General features: G+C 46.6%; 1 protein-coding gene across 25 annotated transcripts in view; it reads right to left on the bottom strand.

Annotated features, from left to right (window-relative positions):
• KIF1A (kinesin family member 1A) overlaps window positions 1-13,179 on the bottom strand; it is a 216,928-nt gene that overhangs the window by 102,696 nt on the left and 101,053 nt on the right. For all 25 annotated transcript variants that reach the window (XM_038415722.2, XM_038415725.2, XM_043491635.1 and 22 more), the window contains 2 exons: window positions 11,582-11,661; window positions 9,308-9,383 (listed from right to left, as the gene is read on the bottom strand). In XM_038415722.2, coding sequence (XP_038271650.1) covers window positions 9,308-9,383; window positions 11,582-11,661 — 156 coding nt within the window. The remainder of the gene's footprint in view (window positions 1-9,307; window positions 9,384-11,581; window positions 11,662-13,179) is intronic.

Genomic DNA, 13,179 nt, shown 5'->3' with positions numbered 1-13,179 from the left:
ATGGAGCGCCAAGCGGACATGGTCCGTGGAGATACCAGCTCTTCAAACCAAGCAGCTCCGCGCCCACTCTCCCCTGCAGCAGCTGTCGCAAAAATCTTTCCCATGCTCCCCCCGCCAATATACTCTTATCAACCTCCTGGTCTACTCTCTACCCGCAGTATTCCTCTCCTCCTTCCTCACTCCCAATACCTACTGCACTCAACACCCACCCATCTGTAGTTTGGTCCTCCTGAAGTACAGCACCTGCTGCATTGTACTCCAAAGGAGCAGGTTGGGTATGATCCCTGGACATACACAAATCTATAGGCATCCCGGGACCCCTCCTCCTCTTGAAACCTTCCATTCCCCCATTCCTCCCCCCATCCCGCTCCCTGCTGATTTTTTCATTTGACTCTCTCCTGTGGTTGTTGTTTTTCAATAAAATAATTGTGTTTGTTTGAAAGCAATCTTTATTCTATTAAGTGAAAGCAAAAAGAGCACTGCAAAGCAACATACGTACAGCTATGTTAAGGCCCCTTCTTGCATCATGTGCAACAATCACCTTGTAGCATTACAAATATTGCAATCCCGAACATAGCAACAAATATTAGTGGCTTTCAGCTTCAAATTGCTGCCTCAAAGCATCCCTGATCCTTATGGCCCCGCGCGGTGCCCCTCTAATAGCCCTAGTCTCTGGCTGTTCAAACTCAGCCTCCAGACGCTGAGTCTTTGCTTTCCAGCCCTGAGTGAACCTTTCACCCTTCCCTTCACAAATATTATGGCGTGCACAGCATGCGGCTATAAGCATAGGAATATTATCATCGGCCATGTCCAGTTTCCCATACAGGCATCGCCAGCAGGCTTTTAAACAGCCGAATGCATACTCGTGTCATTCTGCATTTGCTCAGCCTGTTGTTGAACTGCTCCTTGCTGCTGTCAAGTTGCCCCATGTATGGCTTCGTGAGCCACAGCATTAAGGGGTAGGTGGAGTCTCCCAGGATCACAGTGGGCATTTCAACTTCCCCCATGGTGATCTTCTGGTCTGGGAAGAAAGTCCCTGCTTGCAGCTTCTCAAACAGGCCAGTGTTATGAAAGATGCGTGCATCATGCACCTTTCCGGACTAGCCTGCGTTAATGTCTGTGAAATGCTCACAGTGATCCACAAGTGCCTGGAGAATCATTGAGAAATACACTTTGCGATTAATGTACTCATTGGCTAGGTGGTCTGGTGCCAGAATTGGAATGTGTGTGCCATCTATAGCCCCTCCTCAGTTAGGGAAACCCATTTGTGCAAAGCCATCCACAATCTCATGCACGTTGCCCAGAGTCATAGTCTTTCAGAGCAGGATGCGATTAATGGCCCTGCACACTTCCATCAACACGAGTCCAACGGTTGACTTTCCCATTCCAAACTGGTTAGCGAACCATCAGTAGGAGTCTGGAGTAGCCAGCTTCCACAGTGCAATCGCCAAGCACTTCTGCAACGGCAGGGCAGTTCTCATTCTTGTGTCCTTGCGCCACAGGTCTGGTGCAAACTCATCACACAGTCCCATGAATGTGGCTTTCCTCATGCAAAAGTTCTGCAGCCACTGCTCGTCATCTCAGATGTGCATCACAATGTGATCTCAGTGCTTGTTTCCCGATCCCAAAAGCGGTGTTCCACAGTGGTCAGCACCTCCGTGAATGCCACAAGAAATCTTGTGTCGTTGCTACTTCGCAATGTAGCACTCCTCTTGCCTTTGTAGTTTAAGGAATAACTCTACTGCCACTTGTGATGTGTTGGTCAGTGCGAACAGCATTCTTGTCAACAGCTCAGGATCCATTCCTACAGCCAGAAAGGGGCAGGGCAGGGCGCGCAGTACACAAACCATTAAAAGATGGCACCAAATGCAGATGGAAGCACAGGGATTGCTGGGATGCGAAGCAATGTGTCATGGGGCATTGGGTCAGGACCCAGGATGCCCCGTGACCTCTTCCACCTTCCCACAAGTCTTAGTAGCAGAAGAGAAAGAGGTGCTCTGTGGGAGAGCTGTCCAGAGTGCACCTCTCTGAATAGCGCCACAGGTGTGAACATGCTATTGCGCAGGCAGCTGTCAGTGTGAACACACAACAGCAGTTTTCCTTCAGCGCTCTCTGAGCGGTGCTGTAACTGTTGGTGCTGTAACTTTGCCTGTGTAGACGTGCCCTAAGTTTGTAAGGATATTGAAAGTGTTAAGAGCAGCTTAGAATGTGTTTTGCTTTTATTTAATTTCATCAAATCTGACTTGTTATGCTTTGACTTATAATCACTTAAAATCTATCTTTATAGTTAATAAATCTGTTTGTTTTTTCTACCTGAAGAAGTGTGTTTGGTTTGAAGCATGTCAGAGACTCTCCTTAGGATAACAAGTCTGGTACACACCAATTTCTTTGTTAAATTGACAAACTCATAAAAGCTTGGAGCGTCCAGCTGGCATAACTGGACACTGCAAGACGGAGGTTCCTAGGATTTAGTCTGGGACCAAAGATATTGGCTAGTCTCATTCGGTTGAAAATAGCTGGGAGCAGCTTACATGCCAGAGGCTGTGTGTGAACAGCCCAGGAGTGGGATTTCTCACAGCTGAGCAGGCTAAGGCTGGCTCCCAGAGTCAAGAATTGGAGTGGCCTAACAGATCACCAATTCAGATAACACCAGAGGGGAACGTCACATAGGGATTTCAAAGGTGGCTAAAGAGAGTCAGGTACCCAACTTCCATTGACATTTACTGGGCTTCTAACTTCTTTGACAGTCCCTGCCTCCCTGAACAGTGCCTCACAAGCTGATTAAAAATCAAAACAGAAGAGGGAACAGCAGAGCTGGGACCTGGTTCCCCTGTGCCCTGCATCTGAACAGGCCATTACTTTCATGCCAAGGGGGCATATCAGGCTTTCCATTCACAGCAGGGTCCATTCACACCCGCTTTGCACAGGTGCCAGTAATGGCGCCACATGATGGGGGGGGGAGAAATCAGGTCTGTTCAGCATTGATTTTGCTTCTCTAACTGGCTTGGAAAATGTAAAGAAATTTGCCTCAGCTTTCTAATACCACCCTGCATTTGAGTAAAAGTCAAGTGGGTCGTGTGAGCCAAGGGGCATGGACGTATTACTGTAACACAGAAGGGCCTATACATCCTTTGAGCTGGAGCTGAGATTCCTGAATTCACCAGCACCTGGTACAGCAGCTTCTTTATTCAATTACAGACAGCCAAGTCCTCCCATGGCACTAACGCACCCCCAAATGGCCAAGGAGCAGCCGTGCTGCTAGGAAGAAGCACTCAGGGCTGGAATTTTAGCTGCCAGAAGCAGAGCACTTTTGGGAGCAAGTTCACACTGTTATAATCTTACACCTGATTGATCCCTTGTGGGATCCTCTAAAATCACAACCATAAAACCAGTCTACATGGTATGCAAAGAGGATTGGAAACTGTCCCTCATGCAAGGGCAAACAGTCAATACACTGAGGAGTGGAAGGGTTGTTTATTAAAAGATGAAGATCACAGACTTTAAGCAATTCCTGCTTTATATGATTAGGGGATTCCTCGGTTGGGTTCCTAGCTCCTCAGTCCCCGCCTCTCAGGAAGAGAGCCCGCAGATGCACAAGGAGAAAGAATTAGTTACGGAGTCTATCTGACAATGGGGAGTAGCCAAAATGTCTCCTCTGCATCCTCCACCCAATCTACTAAAGCCTGGTCACAACAGATGATGCAGTCACTTCTTTCCTCCTCCCCCTCACTGAGCTAGCTTCTTCCACTTCTTCCTCTCACTTTCTCATCTAGATCTTCCTGCTTTGCAGCCTGTGCTAAGCTAACCCTTGCAGCCTTTGCTTCACCCTGGGACATCAGCTCTTACTTGGGGAGGACTGCTAAGGTGGTTTTCGTTAGGATATTGCACAAGTGTCTGTAGACAAGAATCTCCATAAAGCCTGCATAAAATTCACCTCCTCATGCTGTATTGGGCACCTGAATAAGTGGCTTGATTTTCAAAGTGCTGAGCTCTGATTAACTACCCCACACCTCAACAGGAGTTGCAGGACGTACAGCACTTTCTGATTTATCCAGGTGCCCAAATATGGAGTTAAGTGCTTCGTTTTAGGGATCCACTTTTGCAAAAGGCCTTACTTTCTCTCTCTACCCATCTAGTTAAGTGTTAATTAGACACCTGTTTCCTGGGTATCTATCTATTAATGATACTTATATGGCCTCTTTATTATAGCATCTAAGTACCCTACCACTGCTCGTGTATTTACCCTCTGAACACTGCAGGAGAAGTTGTGACATTCTGTACCTCAGAGGAACACCCAGCATCCCATATTCATCCTTATAATATGATTGTGTGGATCTAATTCACAGTTTGTCATGTCATGTGTCTTTGGAAGGCTCATGATGTACTGAGCATTGTTGTTATGGTAATGTTATAGTAATTCGTTGTTATAGTAATGTTATAGGTTGTAATTTCATGTATATAGTTATGAGGCTGAAAATGTGTCCTCAAGGCTTAATGGAAGCCCAGGCAAAAACTCTCCAGGAGCAGAGGGACAGTTCACACCTCATCAGAGCATGTATGGGACAAACCCAGCCCAGACTCACAGGAACAAAGGACACTGGCCTAGGCAACAACAAAGGACACTGTTGGACACTCGAGTGAGTCACCCCCTTCCTTTGGTCAGTTTGGGACTGTGATGAGGTAATGCTCACCTCCCTCTGAAGAGCGCGGCAAAGCCAAGAGGGAAGAAAGGACATGATAAAAGGGAAAGCCATGCTTCCTCTCTCTTCCACCTCCATCTACAGACATCACCACCAAGCGACTGAAGCCTGGCTGAAGGGCAACCAGTTAGCCTGTGGTGAGAAGCATCTAAGTTTATAAGGGCACTGAAAGTGTTAAAATCAGTTTAGGATGCATTTTGCTTTTATTTCATTTCAGCAAATCTGACTTGTTATGTTTTGACTTATAATCACTTAAAATCTATCTTTTTAGTTAATAAATCTGTTTGTTTATTCTACCTGAAGAAGTGCATTTGATTTAAAGCATGTCAGAGATTCCCCTTGGGATAACAAGCCTGATAACAATTTCTTTGTTAAATAGAAGAACTCATATAACCTTGCAGTGTCCAGCGGGCATAACTGAACACTGCAAGAGGGAGGTTCCTAGGGTTGTGTCTGGGACCAGAGATATGGGCTAGTATCATTCGGTTCCTCAATCCAAGGAGCAGCTTACATGCCAGAGACTGTGAGTGTACAGTCCAGGTGTGGGGGTTCTCACAGCAGAGCAGGGTAAGGCTGGCTCCCAATCGAGGATTGGAGTGACCCAACAGATTACCAGTCCAGATAACACCAGGGGAACGTCACAGTGGCACAGTGAGTAGGTGTTTGTACAGCTTGTTACTCCAAGTGGAGTTCACACTTTAAGAACTGATATTTGTGATTTTAAGTGAGTCTTAAGTGCGGTGGCTAAGAATGGTCAGGAGGAGGTCACAATTTTGTTATTTTCTGTTTATTTCGGGTGAGGGAAATTAGCACAAGAAAGCAGAAAAATGATTACCAGTGAGGCAGCTACAAAAGTAGAGCTGGCCAGACTGGAAGCTGCAGAGAAGGAAAAGGACCCACAAGTTTCATATGGGACAGGCAGAAATGAGGCTCAAAGAAGCAGCTGCAACCAGGGAAACTATGGAGACAGAGGCAGCCAGGGAGGAGGCTACACACAGAAGGGCCATGGAAGAAAAAGAGAGAGAGAGAGAAGAAAGAGAAAGAGAGTGAAAACACCAACTGGACCTGCTAGAGAAGCAGAACCAGAACCCTCTGACCCCAATGACTCCCATCACTCCAAAAATCCACAAATGGGAACACTTCTGTCCTGATGATAAGTGAGTTCCTATCCTAACTGCAAAATTAAATGGTAAAGCTTGAAATGTATTCATAGATTCATATATATTAAGGTCAGAAGGGACCATTATGATCATCTAGTCTGACTCCTGCACAATGCAGGCCACCGAATCTCACTCACCCACTCCTGCAATAAACCTCTCACCTTTGTCTGAGCTATTGAAGTCCTCAACTCATGGTTTAAAGACTTCAAGGTGCAGAGAATCCTCCAGCAAGTGACCCGTGCCCCATGCTATAGAGGAAGGCGAAAAACCCCCAGGGCCTCTTCCAATCTGCCCTGGAGGAAAATTCCTTCCCAACCCCAAATATGCCAATCTGGCTGGGCAAGATTCACCAGCCAGATATCCAGGAAAGAATTCTCTGTAGTAACTCAGATTCCACCCCATCTAACATTCCATCACAGGCCATTGGGCCTATTTACCATGAATAGTTAAAGATCAATTAATTGCCAAAATCATGTTATCCCATCATATCTTCTCCTCCATAAACTTATCAAGTTGAATCTTAATTCAATGGAATGCCTATTGAAGATGCTTTAGACTATTGTAAATTTAAAGATACTGTTTTGCAAAGTTTTCAGATTACCCCTGAAACATACAGAGTTACATTTAGGAATCTTAAGAGGGATATTGGCATGAATAATGGGGAATATGTAAAGAAAACGAAAGATTTGTTGGGAAAATGGGTGAGGGGTAAAGAGGTGGTAAGTTTTGAGGAATGTTGGATCTTCTTGCTCAGGAGCATTTCCTAAGCATATGTAAGGCTGACATAAAGCAGTGTCTATGGGACAAAGATGTAAAGTCTGTGCCTTTTTTAGCTGATGCCTTCTAATAGAATCAGGCACCTACTGAGGGCAGGCCACAGAAAAGGGGGTTTAAAACTGGTGGGAAGGGAGAATCCCATTTGGCCCCTGGGAAGAGAGAAGGGGTTTGGGAGTCTAAACATTCTCTAAACACCCCAAAACATTCCTCCAACCCTCATCCCAAATCTCCTGTGAAAGCAGAAGAGCCCAAAAGGTGCTATCGGTGTAATTCCACTGATCACCTGAGGAATAAGCATCCTATGCTAGGAGGAAGCAGGCAACCAGTAGCTCATGTTAGTTCTGCTGTCCTCAACACAGAAACTCCCCCAAGCAATTGAAATCTATCATATTGGTTTTGTGAGATTAGCCTCTGCAGAACCAGATATCGAGCATATTAAGGCTGTCCAAATGAATGGCAGGGAGTACTTGGGGTAGCGGGATACAGGGGCCCAGATCTCTCTGGTTAAGCAGAGTGTGGTCCTAAAGGCCAGTATGCTACCTGGCCAAATGGCAGAGATTGTGGGGGTGGACGAAAGCATATTCCTTGATTACCATGTGGTTTGGGAAGGTTTGGAAAGTGTTTTGACTGTGAGGGTAATAGAACACCTCCTAGTCAACCTGCTCCTTGGTATTGATTTTTTCCGTGTAGCTCAGGTTAAAGTATTTGCCTGCCGCAGGAAGGAGTTTTATGCTGAGATCCCCGAGGGAGAAGGGTAAGGTCTCAGGAACTGCTGAGAGAATGGGAGAGAGTCTCCTTGATTTTTCTGCAGCAGGGAGAAGCCACATCCTTCCAGATGGGAGGGTGGTTGAGACCAACTCCTGCACTGCAGCTGGAGGCAACACCACATCAGGAAGGGATGGGAGTATAATGCCTTCCACGGAGAGAGCTGTCCAAGTCGTTAGCTGCCAGCAGGTCGCAGCTGAACCAGAGACAAACCCGGCTTTAGGGAGCATAGAGAAATGCGTCCCAAAGGAGAGCCCAGAGAAGAGGCAGGGAATCCAAGAAACCACCAAGGTTGGTGAGGAATCTGTGACTCTGTAGCACAGGGAAGCAGTGTGCTTCCAAGTATGGGAGGGGCTGAGACTAGCTCCTTTCCAGCAGAAGGCAACGTGCCCTCAGGCACTGGGGCAGGAGAGGTGTTGTCAGGGATTAAGGAAACTGTCCCAGTTGTCAGCTGCCAGAGTTCTGCAGCTGAACGAGAGATAGAACTCTTCCTAGGGGCACAGAGAAATGTGTCTTAGGAGGGGGCCCAGAGGAGGAAACTGGGAAAGGAATAGTGGGGGTACAGGAATGTTTCTTCACTAGTCACTTGGGGCAGGATGCCCAGGACATTAGGAGGATGGCTGGGTCAGCATCTGTGCACCCAGTCACTCCATCTGTGACCCAGGTTTTGAGAAGCAACTGTGTAACTGACCTCCTGAAGGGGAGCAGTCACACAGCTGACATCTCAGAGAAAGGGGTGGCGGAAGGTACCCCAATCCAGGTCCCAGTTTTTCAGGATGCTATTTCTGATAAATTTTTGGAAAGTAACTGTGTCTCTAAATCAAGATGCAGCTCCAATGTGTGTGATAACAGAGGAGTTGGGACCAGGAAATTGCCAGGTGGTAGTTTGCCAGAATACAAATGACCGAACTGACAGAGAAGGAGGTGTTTTCCCCCAGGCTGATGAGACAGAGAGCAGTTATGGGAAAGCTGCTGGGAAAAAGTGAATCTGATCAAAGGGTAAACACACCTAGCCCAAAGAGCACAGATCAAAGTCCTCTGGGGGGCAGGGAGGGACTCTGTGCTGCAGGGAGGGGAGAAACAGAGGGTAACCTCAAAAGGGGAGCTGGGTTTTCTGTATTTCTACAGTCCTGGGGTTGGGAGACGGCTCCCCAAAGGGACAGCCAATGTGCAGGATCCCCCTGAATACCTATCTTGCCAGAGCCTAGACACCAAAATTCCAGAAACATGATTAAATTAAGAGCCCATACAGAGGGGAACACTGGAGGGAAGGAAAAGCCAGTGACTGATTACATGGGACAGAGTCAAAGGACACCATGGGTAATGAACAAACTAACCTCAAACTACACTATCTGAACAGAGGACGTGGTATCATGAAGATACTTGTAAATGCATATCTGAGATAAAAATTTTGGTATTAATGTTAAGTTTTGGGGATAAGAATTTTGACACGGATGTTAAACCCTATGATAATGCTACTTTTCAATTAATACCTGTAAACAGGTTTAAAGCTTATCACAGCAGAGAAACCAGAAAAAACCTGGTTTGATGTGTGTGAATGGGGAAACTGAGGCACACTGTCTCATGGTCTTAATGGCTGGATGCCAAAAGAACTGTAACACAATCTGGGAACGGGAAGAGAAAATTAGCTGGTTGTTTCTATTAAAACAATCAGCAGTGAAACAGTGAACAGGGCTGATGTTTAAAGTGTCATTTTTATGTTTCAAAGTCAATACCCACTGAGCTAGAGGGGTCAGTTCACATGTCTCGGTGCTAATCAGAAATGAGTTGGACTAATAGGAATTTAGCAGGGAGGTATTTTCCAAGTGCTGCTGCTGGGCAGTAGGTATATATTTAGAAGGATCTGATTGGCTTGGTGGAAAAGATTAAAGAAATCCTACCTACCTTTTTAGGAGAGAAAACACCCAGCGTGCCTCCATCTTCTCTCATGGCCACGCCCATTTCTGCCAGCAAAGCTTCCCTGAGAAACAGCAAAAGCAAAAGTCTGTCAAAACAACCTGTGTTGTTAGTTTTTTGCATCAGAGCAGCCCCTAGAGAAACCAACTGAGATCAGGATCCCACTGTGCTAAGGGCTGCACAGACACAGACCCTGCCTCAAAGCGCTCACAGTTCAATTGGAAACAAGGCAAATCAAGTGCATAGAACAAACCAATGGAAGGAGGAGGGCAAAGATGGAGGAGGGTAACCATGAGAAGAACATGTTTACACAGACTAGCTATGGGCTTTGTTAGATATTTGTATAGTGCTTAGGAAAATGACCCCCATCATGAGAGTTCAATTAAACAATTACATCAATAAAGAATATTAATGATTTCAGTAATTCCATTTCCTTGAAGTCCTCTAAATTAAGGCAGACATTCCATTTATAATATTTAGCTAGTGTCGGCTATTTGAGGATCTCAAAGTGTCTTATAAATGTTAATGAAGACTCAGATGTGAAGCAGGATAGTACTATTAGCTCCGTGTTACAGATGGGGGAAATCAAGGCAGAGAGAGATTAAATGATTTATAGGAGGTCAAGATGAAAGCTTGTAGACTGATTTGGTGCCTTACCAACAAGACCATACACCTCTTCCTTTTGGAGGGCTGATCACTGTATTGAAATGTTTGTACGGAGACTTTATCTTCTCTTTCTCTCATCTCATTCATTTCTAAAATGCACCTGTCCCCTCACCTCTGTCTGCCTCCGGAAAAGAGGCTATGGGCATTGTGACATTGCACTCCATAATGTTTTATGGAAATACGCTTATTAGTGTGAATATAATGTAACTGGAATATGCTTTATGCAAAAGGTCTCTTGTAAGATATCATTACAAAGCTTATAATCTACTGAGTGTGTTCATCCTATTTGTATGAATGTATCATTCTGGTATCTGAAACTAGGAATATGAAGTGTAACTCTGAGGTCCTACTGTAATTATGCAAAGTGTGGGCCATTAATGGTGGTTTGGAAGCTTGATGGCTCCCATTGACTAGGACAATTGGTTGTAAATGGTATGTTTACTTGCAAACCTTCCTGGGTGCGTGCGGGCCAGCCCTGGAAGAATGGAGGCTGGGGTCTCACAGGACATGTGAACATGTCACCTGATACTGGAATCCATCTAAACCTGGTGCTTTTCCATTTAGAAGGAAGGGTGGGGACCTAGAGAGACAAAATATTCCCACCTTGTGCCAAAGCTATAAAAGGGGGCGAACAGAACAAAAGGGGCTGCCAGTCATGAGAAAACCCCTAGTTTTCACCTAAGATGTCTGCTGAAACTAACAAGGACTGTACTGGGGAAAGGATTGGGCCCAGACTAGGAAGGAGTCTAGTCTGTGAAAGAAGCTTATTGGAACATCTCTGAGGGTGAGATTTTACCTGTAATCAGTCTCTTAATGTATTAGGCTTAGACTTGCGTGTTTTTGCTTTATTTTGCTTGGTGACTTACGTTGTTCTGTCTATCATTATTTGAAATCACTTAAATCCTACTTTTTATATTTAATAAAATCACTTTTGCTTATTAATTAAGCCAGAGTAAGTGATTAATACCTGGGGGAGCAAACAGCTGTGCATATCTCTCTATCAGTGTTATAGAGGGTGGACAACTTATGGGTTTACCCTGTATAAGCTTCATACAGAATAAAATGGATTTATTTGGGGTTTGAATCCCATTGGGAACTGGGTGTCTGGGTGCTGGAGATAGGTGACTTGCTGAGCAGTTTTTGGTTAAAGTCTGCAGCTTTGGGGGTATGGACCAGACCTGGGTCTGTGTTGCAGCTGGCTGGCGTGTCTGGCTTAACAAGGCAGGGTTCTGGAGTCCCAAACTGGCAGGGAAAATGGGCTCAGAGGTAATCTCAGCATGTCAGGTGACAGTCCCAATGGGGTCTCTGACCAAACACATCACAGGCATGTGTTGTGTCAGCATAACTGGCTCTATGCAAAGCCCCCTACAGGAGTCACTGGTAGAGGAGGAATGCCAGCCATGCTATTGACGAAACTGGGGCACGACCCAATGGTCTTACCATCCTGGCTCTTCCTAGCTGCTGATGCTGCTACAACCAGCACAGGCAGATGAACTGACCCCAGCAAGCCCTCACAGAGGGGAGGCACAAAGGTGACATAAAGTGAACTGGACACTGAGTGAATAAGTCCTGCAGACATCGCTGCTGTACACTCACCTCTCCATGCGGATTGCTTCTGTCCTCCGCAACTTTTCTTCCCAGGTCTCGTTCAGCTCAGCAATGATCTTCTCTGTTTCCTGGCAAGCAGAGTTTAAATGTTCATATTTTGTGACTGCTGTCACCTTTGGTAACAGAACTACAAATGCTCTTTTAGGCTTTGCTCCAGAACCTCTGTTCTACAGAGGTCACAGTCACAGTGGCATTTACTAAGTCACACCACACAATGATCTTGCATAACGGACACAAATGAGACAGCTCTGTCTCCTGGCTGCAGAATGTGAATCCCAGTTCCAGGCTGGTTTCAATGTAAAGCATCCCTCAGGGAAAAGGCGGGGTAAGAGGTTTTTCAACAAACCCTTACACCAGTCACAGTATTAGAAGACAACATGTTAGGAAAGCAGATGACCCTCAAGCCTGCCACTCAGAGCTGGGCAGAACTGGGGCCAAACTGCAGCCTGATGGCTCTGATGGGCCACACCCCAATCAGACCTCAGCTGGCCCTGATAAAAGGGCTATGAGCCAGGAGCTAGACACACTCTCCCTCCAGCTTCAGAGGGAGAACGACCTAGCTACCTGGGAGCTGGCAAAAGAGCAGAGCAGAGCAGAGCAGAGCAGAGCAGAGCTGGGGAAAGGCGAGAGGAGCTGGGAAGCTCCCACCTGGCAACTCCCCAGACTGCAGGCCCTGTGCAAGGCCAAACTAGGTACTGGGGTTGCAGAGGCAGCAGGCCAGGGGTTAGGCAGAGGCAGCAGGCCAAACCCCCGTTTGCCAATGATGAATGGCCTGTACACTGCAGTCTGCCCCAGTGAGCGGGGGCTAGATGCTGACTGGCAGTAGCCATAGACTGAGGTGAGGTGGGGATAGAGGTTTGGGAGTTCCCCGGGGAGGGGAGACCCAGATCCGTGGGGGTATTGCTTGGGGGCAGCACCCAAGGTAAAGGGGCACCGGGGTCCGGGAGGGACACGGGGCCAGTGGGACACTGGCCTACAGAGGGCGCTCCGGAGGCTGGAAAAGCTAATTCCCTGGACAATCAGTAGGAGGCGCCATGCCGGTGAGTTGACGCCCTGCTACAGGGTGCCTCAATTTTAAGTTGCAAAGCTTTAGAGAACCCTGGTTTTTAGTCAACATTAAGCACCCTCCCTCTGAAAATCTCTAAATTCAAATTTCACTCTTTAAGATGTTCAAAATTGGGCATTGAAAATCATAGGTTGCTTTTGAAACTTTTGGCCTAGAAAAAGATGGTTACTAATCTTTTTGTGACTGTTGTTCTTTGAGATGGGTTGCACATGTCCATTCCGAGTTAGGTGTGTGCATGCCCTTAGCATCGCTGTCAACATTTTTTCCCCTAGTGGTATCCATCAAGCTGGTTCCGGTGCCCCCTGGTGCCACACACTCACAGCATCGGTACAAGGGGTCCTGCTGAGCTCTGCCAAGTCTGCGTCCCTCAGTTTCTTCTTACCGACCACTCCAAGAGCGAGGATAGTGGGTGGCCCTTATTCCTCTTTCTCCGCTGATCATGCCTGGCTAGCTGGGCATAGAAATCCCCATAATGCTGAAGCCTTTATGGTCTCCTGGGTTGTGCTGGAGAATGCAGGCC

Source organism: Dermochelys coriacea, chromosome 9, assembly GCF_009764565.3.
Source record: "Dermochelys coriacea isolate rDerCor1 chromosome 9, rDerCor1.pri.v4, whole genome shotgun sequence".
In the NCBI taxonomy this organism is placed as follows: domain Eukaryota; kingdom Metazoa; phylum Chordata; order Testudines; family Dermochelyidae; genus Dermochelys; species Dermochelys coriacea.
Note: the sequence above shows the minus strand (reverse complement) of the source record. Positions and strands in the feature narration are given on the sequence as shown.